The sequence below is a fragment of the Pyrus communis genome, chromosome 1 (genome assembly GCF_041283825.1).
Source record: "Pyrus communis isolate YQ-2024b chromosome 1, ASM4128382v1, whole genome shotgun sequence".
NCBI classification, from domain to species: Eukaryota; Viridiplantae; Streptophyta; class Magnoliopsida; order Rosales; family Rosaceae; genus Pyrus; species Pyrus communis.
In genome coordinates, this window is record NC_142565.1 from 3,461,787 (window position 1) to 3,481,510 (window position 19,724).

Consider the following 19,724-nt stretch of genomic DNA (forward strand, 5'->3'; position numbering starts at 1 on the left):
CAATATTATGCTTAGGTCTGATCACTATCAGAGACTCTGGCTTTTCTAGTTCGAACGGCAATGACCTTGCGAGTATTTGTAAGTGCGTCTTTTCTTTTATATAGTATATATATAATTGTTAGTTTCCATTTATACGTTTCTTAAAGAGTTTTTCTACAATACGCCTAGATTAGCGTGATGTTTATAAGATTTAGGGCATTGATAGAAATTATGAAGTTATACTATGTCCTACAGGATGCACATGTATGTGTATTATTATTGATGCCTTAATTATATTTATGGCCATGAATAGTATCATGGTGACGTGAATTATCAATTTACCACTGTATGATTTTATTTACGTTATCTGCTCATCGTTGCTGCACCGGTGTTAGTACTCACCCGGGTTAGGACCAATCTTTCACGTGTATGTTCAAATTGCACCATACGCTCACTTTGGATCTATTGTAGGTGCCAGTCCAGTCCTATTTTGCTATAGGCAATTAGGACTCGTATGTGATGCGCATATCGCCAGTCTTCACGTGATTGTAGTACTAGAGCGTAAATCATTATTATACCCACTCCTATTCATGTCAAATTACCTCTGCATGAACTCGTGTATCAGCATATGTCGGGATGTGTCACACTTAACCTTCTCTCCTTACATTTTTATTTGAAAAACAATACTAATTGTACTAAAAAGTGATATATAAATCATTTCAGTTTTGTGTTTCTTTCGATCAACAATATGTCACAACTTAACAAAATACAAATACATATCATCTTAGCATTGCTTAAGTTGAATTTGTGACTATCTACCAAACGGAGACCGTATGTCCCTCGGCCAATCATGTCATTTTGATTTAATTTTTGGTAGCTTTTGTGGTCATGTCAATTTGTAAATTTGTCATACTACAAAGTACAAACCTTAAAAAGCTAATGGCTTGGCAGCAAAAGGACACCCTACCAAACTACCCATATTTTGGATGGAATTGGGTAACGTGTTCAAGGTCCTCCACACTTTTGAATTAGTGTTTTTTTTTTTTTTTAGTTAAACTTTTGAATTAGTGTTAGTGGGAATAAAATAATGATAACGATCAATGATAACCTAATTTCTTAAACAAATTGTTGATTTTCTTCGTTTCCATTGCCCCATCATTTATCATATAGAATAATAAACAGATCGGTCTCCATCACAAGGAGTCACTTTTTTGTTACTTTGGCTATGTACTGAGAATATATATATATATGTCCACGTGTTATTAATTCATACAAATTGAAATAATTTTCGTACGTCTATTTTCTTTTTTTGCACACATGTTTAATTTTTTCTTTCTTTCACCCTCGATCTATTCAATCAGAAGGCTAAAAATCAACATAGTGTGCAAAAGAAGAAAAATGATGTGTGAAAATCACTTCTCTTCCATACAATCAAAGCTTGAAATCTTCAACTCCAAAATCATTACAGTCCATGAACCATGCTAAGCTATTCTCCTCCGTTGGATTATCAGCTGAGCTGTATTCTGACGAGGTCGAAAAATCCCATGTTAAATCCTCAAGAAATGTATCGGATAATATGAAACTCACCAACGGGTCATCTTCCTCACTGCAATTAGGGTTTGGCTCAGCTGGCTCAGAGTCATCGCTTGGGGAATTTTCACTTGCAGAGTTACCGTCACTGTTGGTGCAGATTCCATGTTCTGGGATGTTTGTATTGATCTGCTGAATATTCATGTCTGAGTTTGCAGGTTGATTACTTGCTTCATGAGGCATTTCTTGTGGGGTGGTGACTTGTTTGTGGAGAGGCTCATGAGTAATTGGATCAATCCCCATCTTGACAAGCTTCTTCTTGATGTGCGTATTCCAGTGATTCTTGATCTCATTGTCAGTTCTTCCCGGCAATCCTGCTGCAATTTTCGACCACCTACACAAAATCACAGTTCTTCCTGGTAAGTTTAGAAAGAAGATGTAGATCAGACTAGTTAGCCATAGCATTATGCATGGTCTCTGAAAGTCAAGTTCTAATACTTCCCGGAGGTTAAAGTAGTTTAGTATATTGTCGCGTTTGAAAAAAGTTTAGAAAGAAATTCACCCATGAGCAGTTGAATGTGCATGCTCATTAAAGTACAAACTTAGAAAGAGAGCAAAACCTATTGCCAAGGCGGGCGTGGAGGTCAATAACAAGTTGTTCTTCAGCATCATTAAGGAGGCCTCTTTTCAAGTCGGGGCGGAGGTAATTAATCCACCGGAGGCGACAGCTCTTGCCGCAGCGGCGGAGGCCGGCGAGCTTGGGGACGGCCCGCCAACAACATTGGCCACGTGTGAGGAGAAAATTCACCAATTTCTTGTCCTCCTCGGCAGTCCATGGCCCTTTCTTCACTCCAAGCTTGTCGCAACAAGGTTGCCTGCCCATCACTTTGTGCTTTTAGTCACTTGGCAACTTCCTAAGCCAAAGCCCCGCTCCACCCACCTTTATATACTAATGAGTAGTGACTGCCATGCTTTTAGGAAAAAATTAGAAAACAAAAAAGAAAACGAAAAATGTACTTGCCTCACGCTGCGTGTACGCCACAACTAAATATTGGCCTACAAATTAAAATTGATAGTTAATACGAATTTAGCAATTTTTTTGGCAAATATTTTGATATTTATCGAGGTACCAATTGGAAAACCCTAATTCTTGTAACACCAATCGAGTTCGAAGTAAGAAAGAGTTTACTTCGTAACTGAGAATGTACTCATGACAAGTAAAATATTTAGGAGTATATTCTAGTTATATACAAGATTCTTTTGCATAACGAAGATGAAACTGCGGTGGACAGACTCCACCCTAATGCAAGTATTTCGGCGAACAAAATTTAGTGCTAATTCTGACGAGTTTCACACATATTTGGAGGAAATTAACCTACTCTATTATAGCAAAATTGATACAGTTCCATCCTCACATAAAGACATTGGAAAATAAAATTTTAACCAACCCATAGAAAAATTCGTAGTTTTTTATTTTCAAGCACTGTCGGTGGTCATGTCCGTACTTTCATGTTTGACATATTTCCCTTCTTTTGGTTTTGAAGAAATGCATGTACTACCAACCTACTTTTTTACCTCTTGCCATCATCAACCAAAAAAGAAGCATTTTCGATAAGTAAAAATATTGCATAAAGGGGGTGTTATCCACACTTTTCGTAAGCATGCACCGTCACATAAGACTGTAATAAGAGCATAGAAAGAAAGTCCTTCTGTGATTCTCTTATATAACTGGAAAAAATATATATTTACTGTATCTGTCATATAAATTTATGAATGAGGCGGATTTGAGGTACTATTTTTTTTTACACAATTTTTGACATAAATTTTTGTAAGGCCTACTTTGTAATATATTTCAACGATTCAAACGGTCTATACTTTAGATATTCCCTCAAAGATCATGTCTACTAAAAATCACTCAAATCTGAAATCAAATGATGCTGGATTAAGGTTTAGGGTTTCTTTGTAGGACCGTATTCGTCTATTTTCTTCTTTACAAATAATGTCTTAATAGTTTTGGATTTGTCTAATTTTTTGAAAGGATAATCTATGAATAATGTTCTAAAAGATAAACGGTTCGGATAGTTAAAATACATTGTAAAGTGGGCTTCACAAAACTTGTGTAAAAAAAAATAGTGACGCGGATTTATCTCTTTATGAATATATAGATAAACATATTTAATTTGTGAAACCTTGGCCCCAGTGGCGCATGCATAGCCCACCAAAAAGGTCCTTACCAAGGTATCATTCTAGTTGCGTTGTGAGGATAAATTCATGACAAGAAAATGACTTTGTAATTGCATGCCTAATTTACCCTAATTAGTCCAAAGATTATGTTGTAATTGTATAAAATATATAATCACTCAGCATATTTAGGCTTAGTCATGCTGGCTAAAACCGTTTACTCTTCCAGATGCACTCAAGTTCGAATTACTCTCTCTATTGTTTGAATTAAAAATAGGATTAAGTCTGGATAACTACCCAATTTTTAGGGGTGATTCCAACTTAGTCCTAACCTTTTAAAATATTCTAAATAACTACGTTTTGAAAAGTGAACATTTATAAGGTTCACTAATGTTAAGTGGTGATGAGGACAATCATTAAAGCAGAATTTTACTCTCAAGTCATCTATGGAGCTTCGAATCTTTCAGATCGACGCAGTTTAGCTAAGCAAATTTATGGCTAACTTACCTAAAAGGAATCGATTTGAGGAATTATAACTCCAAAAACAACAACTAGTAGAGACCAACTTTAGTATTTGTTTACCTAATCATTTAATGCTAGAAACATCATCACTTAATACTGGTAAAATCATCATTTAGTGTCCGCAACATAACGAATGTCTAACCTTTAAAACGTTTTAAAAGATTGGAACTAATTTTAGAATCACTCTAAAAAATTGGGTAATTATTCTTACTTAACCCTAAAGTACATATGAACACTTACTAGGATTAGTTAATTCTAGTGACGCTTGATCGCACTTGCTTGGTGAAAGGGAATAATAAGAGTGAGCACAGGGCAAGCAGAAAGTGCATGGGACCTGTAATTGATCTATGTATTTCCTTTTGATTTTATTCCATTGTCCATATCGGTTCTGGGCTCTTCCATTCCAAATGCAGAAACCAAACAATAAGCTCCACCTTAGCACTCTCCCTGATCTCACTCTTACTTAAGCACTCCATCACCTTTATCGTCAGCCCCACTACTCTTTGATCTAACCTTAAAAAAATGTGTAATGCATGTTTCACAATCTTTGTGATATGATCGTGTCTTTCTTGCGGATAAATTAAAGAGAAGTCATTTTTTTAAGTAGAAAGTAATACTTCTATAATTTTTAATTTTTAATTATTATTGTTAAGGGGAGGGGGAGGGGGAGGGGGGGGAAGGAAGCTTCAAAACTATTACAATAATTTAGGGAAAGAGAGAGTTTCGGGACGTATGAGTAGTCCATGATGGACCAAGTAAAAAAATAGCTTTAAAAAATCGATCATACTTTATTTATAATTGTTCATGATGTGTTCTCATATTTTGAAAACGTTGTATTACAACATCATTATCAGTAGAATCAAATACATATTTCTCAATGTATATAACCAAACTATCATTCAACTATTGAACTCTCATCCTATTACGATGTGGATCTTCCAATATTCATCAATGAAAAAGTTCTTTCAATTGAAGCAGTTGCAACAAAAAAATTAAAAAAAAACCCTAATTCCGCACTTTCAGTCTTCAGTTCGTTATCATATATATTCTCATAGAGACAAATATTTAAACTATCTAACCGAATGATCAGAAACCATACAAAGCCATTTTCCAATTACTACATATAATTATATAAATCCAATGGAATTTCGAATTAACTAATATATAATTATGAATTATGGAATTAACAAGTGAAATTGGAATAAAGAATCTTGAAATGACCATATGCACCAAAAAATATCTAAGTTTGACTAAATTATAATACATTCAAGAACCTTTTTTCATGCCCAATATTGTAAATGGAGATGATGGCACTCAGACCATCAAATTCTGAGTTCTGTTGCCTCCGTATGATTTCTTCCTTTCCTCCGTTCAAATTGGAATTGAGTGAAAGCCTAAAAACCACAATAATTTAAGATAAGAACAATTATTGATGATTGGAAATTTGAGATTCCTAGAATAGTACAATCAATTGCTGTGGAGGTGCCTGATTGAACTTGAACAATGGAGAAACTTGGAATTTGGATTGAGGATATGGCGTTTGTGCGGAGGCATCCCACATGAGAACTAGAAGACCTTGTGCGTGTTCGTGTTTGACAAAGACAAGTTAGTGTGTTCGTGTTTGACTTAGCTCTGCTACTGTCAATGAGTGGAAACCCATCATCCTATTTACTAAGATATTGAATCATATGCATACTATTATAACTTTCATAAACTATTGTACAACAAATGAATTAAAAACTAGGAAATAAATGTTCTTGCCGATTCATGACGTGTGAAAGTAGAAAATTTGATACTATTTTGATTACTTCGAACCAAACAATGAGTAGTACAATTTTTACACTACATGCAATATTAGAGAAAATGAATAAATGCTTTTAAACAACTTAACTATAAACTCTTTACAAACAACGAGCATTTGAACACACAGCTTTTGCATCAAAACACCTTGTTATTGTTAAGATCAACAAACAGTAAAACTATAAAAAAGGGAAAATGAGTTCTTGTTTTATCATAAACCCATGATATCATTATCCAATTAGTGATGTAATGCGTGAGGTAATCCCTGGTCATCAAGCCAGAAATTAAATACAATTAAACTTTCACAACTTTCTCCAAGTAGTTCGACATTTGTCCAATCAATTCAACCGGTGTAGGTGTGGTGTTTAGTTTTTCAAACATGTTGGTGAGTTGTGATGGTGGAGTTGTTTGCTCTCACAATTTACATAAACTTTGAGTGTTTTGGCAGCAAGCATCCCGTTTGTCTTCGGCCGGGCGGTCCACGATTTTCTTTCAAAAAAGCCTAAAAGGGCACAGACAATCACATCCTCGCGTGCAAAACGTTAAACCCACCATTAACCAAAGCCATCTTTATCTCAAGTCTCAAATCAAATCATAAGTTCCCAATTACCAAATCGTTGTCGAGTGTTTTTGACTTTGTTAACGTTTGATTTGTTTCTGACTGGGGGTCGGTTTTGATGGACGGTATTAGAGCAAGGCAATTGATATGTGAATTTTGTGCATGTGCGATTATCTGGTTATTTATAATATAGTGAACAATGAGACTTAATTTGCACGCACGAGCGATTGATTGATTTTAACCATTAATATATTGTGAATCTCACACGATTAATAGTCAGAATCAGTTGACGTGTGTGGACTTAGCTCATAGAAAGAGGAACAATGATAATAATCTTCTTGTTTTACCTTTTCTCATCTTGAAAAGGGTGTACGTTTTTGTATCCTCTATTTCCACATTAGCCTTCGAACTTGTACCAAAAATTAAGTAAATCTAAAATCAGTTAGTCACTTAACAGTTATCCAATAAATAGACAAACCATGATTCTCACTTAAACACTAAAAGTTTCATAATATTAATCGAACAATTAAACAATTTCTGACATGATTGAGTTTTTTTGCAATAGTCAGTCGGTAAAAAGTGATGTAGAAAGCAGACAGTCATGGTCATCAAACAACATTACAGACTAAGAAAGAGAATCGAGAATGTCCAAGTGCGGACGTTGTTATAGTCCCCTAAAAAGAGTGCCTAGTAATGATGATAACAACCATGATAACGAAGAAAAGAAGAACTGTGGGCTTCTGTTTCTATTACTTTAAAACTTGTTTAGTTAGTGGGCTAACGACACATTTTAAGAAGTACTTTTCAGTTGAGGTTTTGGGCTTAACCATTTATCTTCGAGCCCAATTGAAATCCGAAATGAACTTGGTGGGTTCAAGTTCTAACAGCCCATAAACATGCGGTGCACTGCACCCCCACCAGGATTGGTGGATTGACGGACCAACGTGCGGTGGGAGAAACTTTTGTTTGTGACGGTAATACGGATGATACATTACTGTTTATATAGAAATAATGGAAATTTTTTTTTTTTAAGTTATTAACATTTTAACGTACATATCCCACCATTTATATAATGACATGTGATGTACCACTCCGTATACCAATCAAATTAAAAAATCTCTCGTGTGGTGGACCCCACCAAGGAGGCAATCATGCAATCTACCTGTTCGACGTAATGCCTCAGTGAAAACCGTCAACCAAAAAGCTAAACCAATCGGAGCAGCTCAACGCTACAGAGACATGTGGAGGCGCGTGGCTTCACTTTCTCCTCTGGTTTCTCGCTCGAAACCCTCAAAACTTAGCCAGGTACATGCAACTCTACACTCTCCCTCAGCTCGCATTCAATCGCACTCACCAATTTACGATATTTTTATTCGTTTCCTGATGAAATGTAATTGATTGCTGACCGCAGGAAGCATGTACGTTCAAGGTTTGGGAATCTTTTTCCTCGGAATCCCAGATTCCAACGCCGGTAAGGAAATTGTAGATTTAACCCAAGTTGTGAATTGTTGAATGAAATGTTACAATGTAAGAAAGGTACAATTTTTTTTTTTCATGCTTGATTTGATTTGATTATGTTGTTTGATGCAGCCAAAGGTTGCTCCGTTTATAACTTTTGTGCTAGGTGAGATTTTGGGATGCTTATGTTATGAATTTTGATCAATTTTTCGGAAAGCTGTAGTGATTGTAATTATGTGGTAATCTGAATCTCAGGTGGTCCTGGTAGTGGAAAAGGTACTCAGTGTGCGAAGATAGTCGAGGAATTTGGGTTCACTCATATCAGTGCAGGGGATCTGTTGAGGAGGGAAATAGCTTCCAATAGCGCATACGGGTAATAATTCTTCGTTCTCGTTGTATGTTCAGGGTTAGCTACTTGATGGTTTTGGCGGTATAGTTCAATTGAGTTTGCAACTGCAATTTCAGCTCGGTGATTCTTAGCACAATTAGGGAAGGAAAAATTGTTCCCTCTCAAGTGACAGTGCAGCTCATTCGAAAGGAGATGGAATCAAGTGACAATGATAAGTTTCTCATTGATGGCTTCCCTCGAAGTGAGGAGAACCGCGAGGCATTTGAACAAATTGTGAGTTTCCTTCCTTCTATTCTTGTGAGCCAATATGGAATGTTGCCTCTGTTTAATGCTTCAGAAAATTTAAATCTTGTTTGACCTTGCTGCAAGGATTAACTTAATGTTGAGAAAAGTCAATAGATCATATCATGAATATAACTGTGACATCTACCGCAGCATTTAACTTTTCGACCAAATTATTCCTCATTCGTAGCTTCATCAAACTTGCAGATTGGCAGAGAACCAAATGTTGTGCTTTTCTTTGACTGCCCTGAACAGGAGATGGTGAAGCGAGTGCTAAATCGTAATCAGGTGCTTATGTGTTGTGTTTTTCTGTATGGTTGGATTATGTGCATGTATTTATCTAATGTATGATGTTTATTGCAGGGCCGAGTTGATGATAACATTGACACAATAAAAAAACGTCTTGAAATATTTGATGAATTAAATTGGCCTGTTATCAATCACTATTCAAAGACAGGAAAACTTCACAAGGTAAATGGCACGTTCAGGGGTTGTGCAAACATCCTTTTTAAGTTAGTGGTATTTGATACTTCGAGCTTCTTGTGTGTCTGTATGAAGTTTTCTAGGATGCAAAACTGATCTCTAATAATTTCCCTTTCATCTGGTGTTAACACACGTAAACTAAATCGTTAATTGCTTCTTCTTTGGTCTTTCTTGTTAATTTGTTGCGTACCATCTTGATTTGGGTCTAACTTATATATTGCCTGAAGTATAAATTGATAAATCCATGTGTGCAGATCAATGCTGTGGGAACGGTGGATGACATATTTGAAAAAGTTCGGCCAATTTTTGCTGCGCTGAGGTACATTTTGTTATTCCCCATATCTGGTTTTCAATGTTCATTGTCATTAATAATCCAGGTGCTGTTCTGTTTTATACGACATGAAAACGTAAAAAAACAGCTTAAAAGAATTTAATTTTGTACCAGAAACTAGTCTGTGCCCATTTGTAAGGCCACCTTGTCTTTTTTTCTTTTGGTCTGAAGGGCCAATGAGTCAATAACTTGTTCGTCTTTCTGCAGCAAATGAACGCTCAAGTAAAAGAGAGCAGTGCTTGGAAGATTTTCATGCTTTTGTCTCTCTGGCAAAGATCACCGGAGATTAGTCTGCTGTCCAGAAGCGTCTCGAGGAGTAAAAGTTTCTACTAAAAGAAGCATGGCGAAATCTAAATCGATTACTTATCAACCGGGTTAATTTTATCTACCCCGAATATGTCACTTTGATGGTTGCGTTTACCCCGCTTAAGCCGGAAGGAAAACTATGCAGCAAGTGAAAAATGTATAACTGAGGTCAATCTGATCTCATTACTGTTAATCCAAAATCTAATCTGATATTTAAGATGCATGTACTGTTGTACAGGAACGGACTATAATTTTGTTGTACTAGAGAAAGCTAAACCCTTGAATGGGTTATTTTAATATAAAATAATACTTTAAATTATGCTATATACCTGAGTTAACTTAGTTAATCAAATCAGTGTACCCGACCAGTAATTTATATATATCGTCTTGTCAAGATGTTTTTTTTTTTTTTTTAAATTAGAGCAGTTCCACCGGAGGTGGAATAGCCCAGCACCCAGTCAAAAAACCAAACTGGGGGTCTGTCAATCCACTCCAGCCCACAAAATTGCCTGACATCCAGCCCAAGCCAGGCAAGAGACTAGCCCATTTTTGATTGACCCAGGGATTGGCCTATTTGGCTGACGCATGCAGCTCACTCGCGCGCGGGCGCGAGTAGGGGACAAGGGTGCAGGCAGCGGGGCCCGCTGTCAGCCCACTTGCTCTTCACCCGGAAGTAGGCGACGTGGCCCTTTCTATGCCGTTGGATTTTCAACAGCTAGTTTTTCTAGACCGTTGAATTTCCAATGGTAAAAAAATTTTGAATTTTACTTTTAAACTGAACCGTTCGATCACAGATCAACGATCCACAATTTTTTCCCCCAAAAATTAAAAAAAAAAAAAAAAAAAGGCTCAACGGTCAGAATTATGACCGTTGGCCACGTGACAGCTCCTTGGCTCTTGAATTTGAATATTTTTCAAATCCAACGATCCAGATAAATTAATACATTAAAATTTATTAAAACTTTTTTTTTCTTTCTATAAATACCTAACCCTCATCTTCCACCTTACACCATATTTCAATATTTTTTACACTTTTAACATTTCAATATTTTCTACACTTTGAGAGGAAAAAAATGACTTCGTGGAAGCTCATTGAAGATGTTACGTTGTGTGAATGTTGGGTGCACACTACTCATGACCCGATTATGGGTAATGAGATGGATAAGCGAGAAATGTGGAGTAAAATTACGAAAGCATTTTGCGATGTACATGGAAAAGATGCCAGAAGTAGTTCAAGTCTTCAAGGTCGTTGGAAAAAACTCAACGCATCATTTACTTGTTGGAAAAACGCCATGTCTCATGCTGCCAGTAATTTGCGTAGTGGGACAAGTTTAGCGGATAAGGTGACAATATTTTTATTTATTTATATGCATTACACCCGCATCAATATTTTAATTTATTTATGTGTGTTACACCCGCATTTTTTTAATATTATCTTATCCCACATATATAGACACTACAAGCACAAACATTCTACAATGCAAAGAACCCATAACAAATCATTCAACAAATGGGAATGTTGGCAAATTGTCAAAGATTGCCCCAGATACAAAATTGTGACAACTGGTCCAGAAATTGTCATGCACGATATGGGTATACATAGTTCACCAGAAGCAGACACGACAGAGTACATAGTTCACCAGAAGCAGACACGACAGAACAAGAAACTGACACATTTTGCGAGACAGAAGGGATGCCTGAAGAAGTGCTAGAGACTCAACCGACTCGTCAGTCCCTTAGGCCTCAAGGTAAAAAGGCATCAAAGAAAAAAGGTAATTCTTTCAAAAATGACTACACTAAATATATAGAGGAACTTGCTCGCCAAGGTGAACTGAGGATGGCATAGGAAAATGCAAGAGATGAGGAAAAAGTTGCTGCTATGGCAACAATATTAACAGCTACTGAGAGACATGATGCAGCGGTTAAGAGACAAAGAGAAAAAGTTAATCGAGAGGACGAGAGGATTAGAGAAGCACTTAATTGAGAAAATGAGATGCTTAGAGAAGAAATGATGACTCAAGCTAATCGTGACACTATTAACAAGCCTCTAGTAGGACTATCTCCAAATTCAAAATATTTTTGGACATCGGAAAAAAATGAGGTCGTGCGAAGGAGGCATGCAAGAGACGCGGAAACAAGTCGAGGGGGTTCTAGCTACACAAATCCTTCCTACAACAAAGATCCTAGCACCACATCTCCTAGCTCCAGAGATTTTGTATAATTTCGTATTTATTTGTAGTACTTTATTTAATTTCTTATGTAATTTCGTCTTTATTTTTAGTACTTTATTTTTATTAATAGATGTAATTTCTTATTTATTATTAGTACTTTATGTAATTTCGTCTTTATTTTAGAACTTTATGCAATTTCAAATTTATTTTTTGTACTTTATTTAAGCACATCAAATAAGATTACATCAACTCACCAAAAAAACACACTAAATAAGATTACATAAACTTAAAAATAAAAAATACCAATTAAATTTACATAACCTCACCAAATAAACTTTTTTAAAAAACACACTAAAGAAAATTACATAAACTTAAAATAGTACGTTCGGATAATAACACGTAGCGTAACGAGATTGGTTAAAAATCCTATCTGAAATTAAAACAATTTTATTTATTTATTATTTTATAAAAAATTAATAATATTTTAAATGAACTAGGTGCCAGCGCATTTTTTTAGGGGTGGACATGCTTTGGTTTATTACTGTTCACTGAAGTGGATAAATGGGCTGTGTGCTGGCACAAATCCTTAGGGGTGAAACTGCTTTTATGTAAATATTTGGTGTCATCTGTCCAGTTGGTCAGACCAGTGTAAACAACAAGTAGATTATAGGCCCTTTAACTAGAAATCTTTCAAACAATTTGTTAGTTTCAAAAAATGGTGACCACATTTCAACCGCTAAGTTTCCACACAGCAAAACTGAGCATCTGCACTTCTTCCAAAAGCAAGAAGACCAAGAAGCAAAAACAGCTTCACCAAAACCAAAATGACTAAATTTTTTTTTTATAATTAAAAGTACTTTCGCCAAGGGTTGACTAAAAAAAAGCTCATAAAGAAAATTTAGTCAAATCTTTAATTATATATAAAAAAAATATTTAGTCAAATCTTGTCGAAAGTGCTTTTAATTATAAAAAAAAATTTGATCATTCTAAAAGCATTTCTAAACATGGATGTATCTTATCCATTTACGGAACAAATAATAGTTGCTTGAACATTTTGAGAAACTTTTAAGTGAAGTGAAAAAGAATTGAATGCTTTTATTTTTCTCTTAGTTGGACATGTACAAGTAAATATTACATATTAGGTGGATTATGAACATGCCAGCTCCCAGCTATGGCTGAACTGAACTGAACAACATTCTTAATAAGATTTCTTCAGAAGCTTTTTGCAATTGCATGTGTCTTCTCTGTCACAACGAAGACACAGTAAAGATGAACAGCTAGGTTTCATAGCCACGAGCAACCCACGTTCACTTGTTTGCAATCCTTCAGCTTTGTATCAATGTTGAACCAGAAGGACCAAAAGGCCAGCTAGAATTAGTGGCCAGACAACCACAAGATTTCAATTTTGTGGGTCTATGAGTCCAATCCTCTATCCACCATCATCAATCTCACTCTCTCCACATCCTCCAACCTACTCACATTGCCATAAATCTTCATCAAAAGCTCGAAATTATACTCATTATCCGGCTCCAAATCAAAAAGCTTCTCCGCAGCAACCTCCCCGACATCAGCATTGTTGTGAAGGTAGCAAGCATACAGCAATGCACCCCATACCGTTGGACCAGCCTCGAACTCCATTCCATCTGTTATGATCCCATAAGCTTCTTTGATCCGACCTGACCTTCCGTAAAGATTCACCATGCAAGCATAATGCTCCATAATTGGAGTAATTCTGTATCTATTTTTCATGACAGAATATAGCCTCTGGCCGTCCTTCACCAAACATAAATTAGCGCAAGCTGATAAGATTGACACAAATGTGATATTGTCTGGCAAAGCACCATCCTTCTCCATCTGATCAAAATACAGCAAGGCTTCCCGGCTTTTAGAATGAGCTGAAATGATTGTATTCCATGTTACGACATCCCTCTCCGGCATATGACTAAATAACCATCGCGCTCGATTCAACTCGTGATGTTTAGAATATGCAGAAATCAAGGCATTGGCGATGGACAAATTCCACTCAACTCCTCTCCTAATTACCCATCCGTGTATTTGAACTACAAGCTGTAATGATTGAACCACAGCAAGGATTGAGGATACAGAAACAGAATCCGGCTGGTACCCTTCATCAAACATTTGGCGAAAGATGTCCAGCGCCTGCAGCAAAAGCCCATGACGCATATAACTGGTGAGCATTGTGTTCCAAGAAACCTTGTCCCGACAAGAAATCTTATCGAACACTTTCCGAGCCTTCACAATGTCGCCACATTTGGCATACATGTCCACCAGTGCATTAAGCACAAACCTATCATTCAACAAACCCAAACGCACAACATGCCGATGCACAGCCTCACCGATCTGAATGAACCCAATTCCCCCACAAGCTTTCAAAACTCGAGGGAATGTGAACCGGTCGGGTTCAACTCCTTCTTCCTCCATTTGAAAGTACAACGCCATAGCATCCTCGTACAAACCCAATTCAGCATACCCCGAAATAAGCGCATTCCATGCGAAAGCCGACACGTCCCTCTTAGGCATTTCATCAAACACCTTGTGCGCCTCCTCCATACGCCCACTTGCAGCATAAAGTCTAAGCAGCTTCGACGAGAGGCCTACATTTCGACGCAAAATGCTTCTGGGAATAAGCTTATGAACCCGGTGGCCATACTCCATTGCTTCTAGCTGGTAGCATATTTCCAAAAGGGAAGCAAAGGTTTGTGTGTCGACATTTACGCCTTTGTCGACGGATGCTTCGAGGTCCTTGACGACGGCATCGAGGGCTTGGAGCTTGGTCTGGGCAGAGGGTTTATGGTAAATAATGAGGGGGGTTGGGGTTGATTTGGGGAAGGAGAGGGAATTGGTGTTTTGGTTTTGGTGGCGCTCAAAAGTCTTAACCAAAGGAAAAGAGGCCGTGCAAATCTCACAAGCGTGCATCATCCTGTAACAACAAAAATTAGAAACAAATTACAACACATTTATAAATAAAACAGGCCGGGCCGCACCAAAATTGCAGCGACCAGATCCAGTCCGTTTGTAAATAAAACAGGAACAGGCGGGTCAGGTGTTTTTACCGGACCTAACCTCGCCCGTTTGAAACTGAGCAAGTACTGCAAGTGACAGATCATTTTGGTCAAGAGACGAATTGAAATTAGGAACATATTCATTCAAGTTCAACAGATTCAAATTACGAAAACTTGATCATTCCAAGAGAAACACTTGATCTCAATATCATTGGAATAGAAAATTCTAATCAGCTAGTTGCGTCTGAGATACAACTACATGAGAAACATAAACAGGTCAGAGATTTATATTTTATAGAGAGTCACAGACAACCCAAAGCGTGAAGCCAAACTGTAGAAGTGCAGCTGCAGAGGCACGGTGAAGAAGGAAAACAGATAACCAAAGTCTGAACTATTTGTGGCTCAACTACTTGTATGAATAGATACAAGTAGTTCAGCCATACACGACCCCTACTGGGATTATAATTCTTCCAATACAATCTCATAATATAAACAACGGTAAGGTTGGTTAGGACTCTACTCTCACACAAACACAGGGAACCTCACCCTTTATCCATATGAGAGAGATCAATATTCGGTGCACCAAACACATGGAACCCAAAGCATTAACATACAAATTTAATTAAAATTTGAATTCTTTGTAAAACACCAAAAGATAAAATCATAAATTTGAAGGTGAAAAATCTCAAATTCTCATGACCACACACACATATATCACGAACTATTGAAGCAGAAACCCAGAAAAATCCAAAATTAGAATATACATTGCTGCAGAAACCCAGGAACCCAGAAATGAATTTCACGAGCCATTGATCCCGTACTTATTTTAGCAATAAAGTCCTAACCAATTTTAGAGTAGCATAAACGACTTACTTTGGCGAATCGAGGTGGGCTGTCGAGTGTTAAGACCGGGAGAGCCAAGAGGAGACCCACGTCGAGTGAGGCAGAGAACGGCGCCGGTGAGACAGCGCCGATGAGGAGAGTCGAGAGGGGAGGGGGAGAGAGTCGACTGCAGAAGCCACAATTTAGGGTTTGTATAGGGTTATAAAACGACGTCGTCTCTACTGGATATAGGAGCATCACGAGGTCTCCATTTATATGCTTTCTAAGCTTTAGATTAAGGAGGTGCACTCGTTGTGCTCTCTCCTCTCCCTTTTATATTCACTTGTAATCTCCCCTTTAAATTAAATTTCCTATTTAATTTGGAATAAGTGCCATAATAATTCCAAGATATTATTTCACATAATATCTTGAGTTATTTCACACAATTTCATCATATATGGCCGGCCACTCTCCACCTAAATGGTCGGCCACCCTTCTATAAATATCTCACTTATCTCACTAAAATGTTAAGCCATTTGCTACCTACAAATTCCTAAAAATACATTCTTTTCAGAATTCTAACTTTGGCGTTGGAGATTCTTTGGCGAAAGCCCCCCATTCATCGTGGGCATGTGAGGCTTTTGACCTTAATCAAATGTGTTATTATTTTGCAAGTGTATTTTTCGTCAAAGGAAGAGACAGTGGATGTTTGCATCCACAAAAACCTAGGCGGATCTAGGTGGGTTAGGTGGGCGCCTAGGCAGGTCTAAGCGTCATTTCTTAATTTTCAAATGCCTAATGATTAATTGAAGCGGTGGCCAGACGGAGATTTTTTGAACACTGTAAGCGGCATTTGATACTTCGAGGTTCCTGTGTGTGTATGAAGTTTTCTAGGATGCAAAATTGATTTCTGATAATTTCCCTTTCATCTGTTGCGTACCATGTTGATTCGGGTCTAATTTACACATTGCATGAAGTATAAATTGAAAAATCCACGGTGGATGACATTTGAAAAAGGTCGGCCAATTTTTGCTGCGCAGAGGTACATTCTGTCATTAGTAATCCAGGTGCTGTTCTGTTTTTATACGACATGAAAACGTAAAGAAACAGCCTAAAGGAATTTTAATTTTGTACCAGAAGTCAGTGTGTCCCCATTTTCAAGGCCACCGATCTTTTTTTTTTCTTTCGATCTGAAGGGCCAATGATTCAATAACTTGTTTTTATTTCTGCAGCAAATTAACGTTCGAGTAAAAGATAGCAGAGATCACCAGATACCAGAGATTTGTCTGCCGTCCACAAGCGTCTCTAGGAGTGGGAGTTTGTACTAAAAGAAGCACGGGGTTGCATGTACCCCGCTTAAGCTGGAAGGAAAAGCAAGTGAAAAATGTGTAACAGAGGTCAATCCGATCTCATTACTGTTAATCCAAAATCTAATCTGATATTTAAGATGCATGTACTGTTGTACTGGTGCAGATTATAATTTTGTTGTGCTGGAGAAAGCTAATCCTTGACCGTGTATTTCAATGTAAATTAATACTTTAAATTATGGTGCAAATGTGAGTTAAGTCACTTGCTCAGAACAGTGCACACGTCCAATAAATTATATATATAGTATTGTCAAGAATTTTTTTATGTAAATATTTGATGTCGTCCGTCCTGTTGGTTATATCCGCCGAGTAGATTATAGGCCCTTTAACTAGAAGTTTTTCAAACAATTTGTTATTTCAAAAAATGCTGACTACATTTCAACCGCTAAGTTTCCAGACAGCAAAACTCAGCATCTTCAAAAGCAAGAAGAACAAGAATCCCCAAATCAACCCCAACCCCCTTCATTATTTACCATAAACCCTCTGCCCAGACCAAGCTCCAAGCCCTCGACGCCGTCGTCAAGGACCTCGAAGAATCCGTCGACACGCAAACCTTTGCTTCCCTTTTGGAAATATGCTACCAGATAGAAGCATTGGAGTATGGCCACCGGGTTCATAAGCTCATTCCCAGAAGCCTTTTGCGTCGAAATGTAGGCCTTTCGTCGAAGCTGCTTAGACTTTATGCTGCAAGTGGGCTTATGGACGAGGCGCACAAGGTGCTTGATGAAATGCCTAAGAGGGACGTGTCGGCTTTCACATGGAATGCGCTTATCTCGGGGTATGCAGAATTGGGTTTGTTCGAGGATGCTATGGCGTTGTACTTTCAAATGGAGGAAAAGGGAGTTGAACCTGACCGGTTCGTGTTCCCTTGAGTTTTGAAAGCTTGTGGGGGAATTGGGTTCGTTCAGATTGGTGAGGCTGTGCATCGGCATGTTGTGCGTTCAGGTTTGTTGAATGATAGGTTTGTGCTTAATGCACTGGTGGACATGTTTGCCAAATGTGGCGACATTGTGAAGGCTCGGAAAGTGTTTGATAAGATTTCTAGTCGGGACAAGGTTTCTTGGAACACAATGCTCACCAGTTATATGTGCCACGGGGTTTTGCTGCAGGCGCTTGACATCTTTCGCCAAATGTTTGATGAAGGGTACCGGCCCGATTCTGTTTCTATATCCACAATCCTCACTGCGGTTCAATCATTACAGCTTGTAGTTCAAATACACGGATGGGTAATTACGATGGGAGTTGAGTGGAACTTGTCCGTTGCCAATGCCTTGATTGCTGCATATTCCAAACATCACAAGTTGAATCGAGCGCGATGGTTGTTTAGTCATATGCCGGAGAGGGATGTCGGAACATGGAATACAATCATTTCAGCTCATTCTAAAAGCCGGGAAGCCTTGCTGTATTTTGATCAGATGGAGAATGACGGTGCTTTGCCAGACAATATCACATTTGTGTCAATCTTATCAGCTTGCGCCAATTTAGGTCTGGTCAAGGACGGTCAGAGACTATATTCTGTCATGAAAAATAGATACAGAATTAGTCCAATTATGGAGCATTATGCTTGCATTGTGAATCTTTACGAAAGGTCAGGTCGGATCAAAGAAGCTTACGGGATCATAACGGATGGAATGGAGTTCGAGGCTAGTCCGACGGTGTGCGGTGCACTGCTGTATGCTTGCTACCTTTACGGCAATGTTGATATCGGGGAGGTTGCTGCAGAGAAGCTTTTTGATCTGGAGCCAGATAACGAGTATAATTTCAAGCTTTTGATGAAGATTTATGGCAATGTGGGTACGTTGGAAGATGTGGAGAGAGTGAGATTGATGATGGTGGATAGAGGATTGGACTCATAGACCCACAAAATTAAGATCTTGTGACTTTTGGTCATTCTGGTTCAACATTGATACAAAACTGAAGGATTGCAGACAAGTGAATGTGGGTTTGCTCGGGCCATGAAACCCTAGCTGTTCATTTTTTCCGTGTCTTCGTTGTGATAGAGAAGACACATGCAATTGCAAAAAGCTTCTAAGAAATCTGATTAAGGGCTGGTTTGGTATTGTTGTGCTTTGAAAAAAAGCTGCTTCTGCTGTGCTGTGAGAATAAGCAGCTATGAAATAAAGCAGCAAAGTATTTGGTAAACTTTTTTGTAAAAGTGCTTTTGAAAAAAAAAAGGCAGTATTATAGTGTTTGGTAAACTTTTATGTAAAACAGATGTGAAAAAAATCCCGTTTTTCAAAGCTGGGTTTTGCAGCTTCTTGTTTTTGGCTTTTTTTCACCCAAAACTGTGAAAAAAAGCTGAAGCTGAATGTTTACCAAACACAAAAACAGCTCCCAGCTTTTTTTTATACCAGTTTTTTTCAGAATCACCTCAGTACCAAACCAGGCCTAAGAATATGGTTCTGTTCAGTTCAGTTCATCCATAGCTGGTAGCTGGCATGTTCCTAATCCAACTCATATCTAATACTTGTACATGTCGAACATAAGAGAAAAATAAAGGAACCTTAATGAAAAATTCTTAGTACGGTTCATTTTAACGAAAAACCATATTTTTATAATAA

The 19,724-nt window shown here is 37.7% G+C and overlaps 3 protein-coding genes and 1 pseudogene across 5 annotated transcripts; 2 read left to right on the plus strand and 2 right to left on the minus strand.

Moving 5' to 3' along the window:
• Positions 1 to 1,091: 1,091 nt before the first annotated feature.
• LOC137721371 (MYB-like transcription factor ODO1) lies at positions 1,092 to 2,867 on the minus strand. Its single transcript, XM_068460464.2, has 2 exons — positions 2,130 to 2,867; positions 1,092 to 1,903 (listed from the first exon to the last, which is right to left on the minus strand). The coding sequence occupies exons 1-2, from the start codon at positions 2,390 to 2,392 to the stop codon at positions 1,411 to 1,413; spliced, it is 756 nt and encodes a 251-aa protein (XP_068316565.2). The 5' UTR covers positions 2,393 to 2,867; the 3' UTR covers positions 1,092 to 1,410.
• A 4,629-nt stretch (positions 2,868 to 7,496) lies between these two features.
• Positions 7,497 to 10,104, plus strand: LOC137720849 (P-loop containing nucleoside triphosphate hydrolases superfamily protein). The gene is made up of 9 exons (XM_068459959.2): positions 7,497 to 7,876; positions 7,983 to 8,042; positions 8,162 to 8,195; positions 8,285 to 8,402; positions 8,495 to 8,651; positions 8,868 to 8,948; positions 9,024 to 9,131; positions 9,398 to 9,462; positions 9,682 to 10,104. The coding sequence occupies exons 1-9, from the start codon at positions 7,811 to 7,813 to the stop codon at positions 9,686 to 9,688; spliced, it is 696 nt and encodes a 231-aa protein (XP_068316060.2). The 5' UTR covers positions 7,497 to 7,810; the 3' UTR covers positions 9,689 to 10,104.
• A 2,910-nt stretch (positions 10,105 to 13,014) lies between these two features.
• LOC137720360 (pentatricopeptide repeat-containing protein At4g25270, chloroplastic) lies at positions 13,015 to 16,123 on the minus strand. Of its 2 annotated transcripts, XM_088692811.1 has the most exons (3): positions 15,848 to 16,114; positions 15,026 to 15,061; positions 13,015 to 14,892 (listed from the first exon to the last, which is right to left on the minus strand). In XM_088692811.1, the coding sequence occupies exon 3, from the start codon at positions 14,889 to 14,891 to the stop codon at positions 13,365 to 13,367; it is 1,527 nt and encodes a 508-aa protein (XP_088548937.1). In that variant the 5' UTR covers position 14,892; positions 15,026 to 15,061; positions 15,848 to 16,114; the 3' UTR covers positions 13,015 to 13,364. The 2 variants fall into 2 exon arrangements, with proteins under 2 accessions (XP_088548937.1, XP_068315522.2); XM_068459421.2 differs by lacking the exon at positions 15,026 to 15,061 and having other exon boundaries at positions 15,848 to 16,123.
• Positions 16,124 to 17,488: 1,365 nt separating this feature from the next.
• Positions 17,489 to 19,532, plus strand: LOC137721146 (pentatricopeptide repeat-containing protein At4g25270, chloroplastic pseudogene; annotated as a pseudogene). Its single transcript, XR_015961784.1, has one exon. The product of XR_015961784.1 is annotated as a pentatricopeptide repeat-containing protein At4g25270, chloroplastic pseudogene (transcript).
• The last annotated feature ends 192 nt before the right edge of the window (positions 19,533 to 19,724 follow it).

Excerpts from the sequence above, each read along its gene's own strand:
- LOC137720849 (XM_068459959.2), top strand. The coding sequence starts at position 7,811 with ATGTGGAGGCGCGTGGCTTCACTTTCTCCTCTGGTTTCTCGCTCGAAA. Across the intron at positions 8,196-8,284 it reads GTTTATAACTTTTGTGCTAG|GTGGTCCTGGTAGTGGAAAA; the intron begins GTGAGATTTTGG and ends TCTGAATCTCAG. Across the intron at positions 8,949-9,023 it reads GAGTGCTAAATCGTAATCAG|GGCCGAGTTGATGATAACAT; the intron begins GTGCTTATGTGT and ends TGTTTATTGCAG.
- LOC137720360 (XM_068459421.2), bottom strand. The coding sequence starts at position 14,891 with ATGATGCACGCTTGTGAGATTTGCACGGCCTCTTTTCCTTTGGTTAAG.
- LOC137721371 (XM_068460464.2), bottom strand. The coding sequence starts at position 2,392 with ATGGGCAGGCAACCTTGTTGCGACAAGCTTGGAGTGAAGAAAGGGCCA. Across the intron at positions 1,904-2,129 it reads CACGCCCGCCTTGGCAATAG|GTGGTCGAAAATTGCAGCAG; the intron begins GTTTTGCTCTCT and ends GATTTTGTGTAG.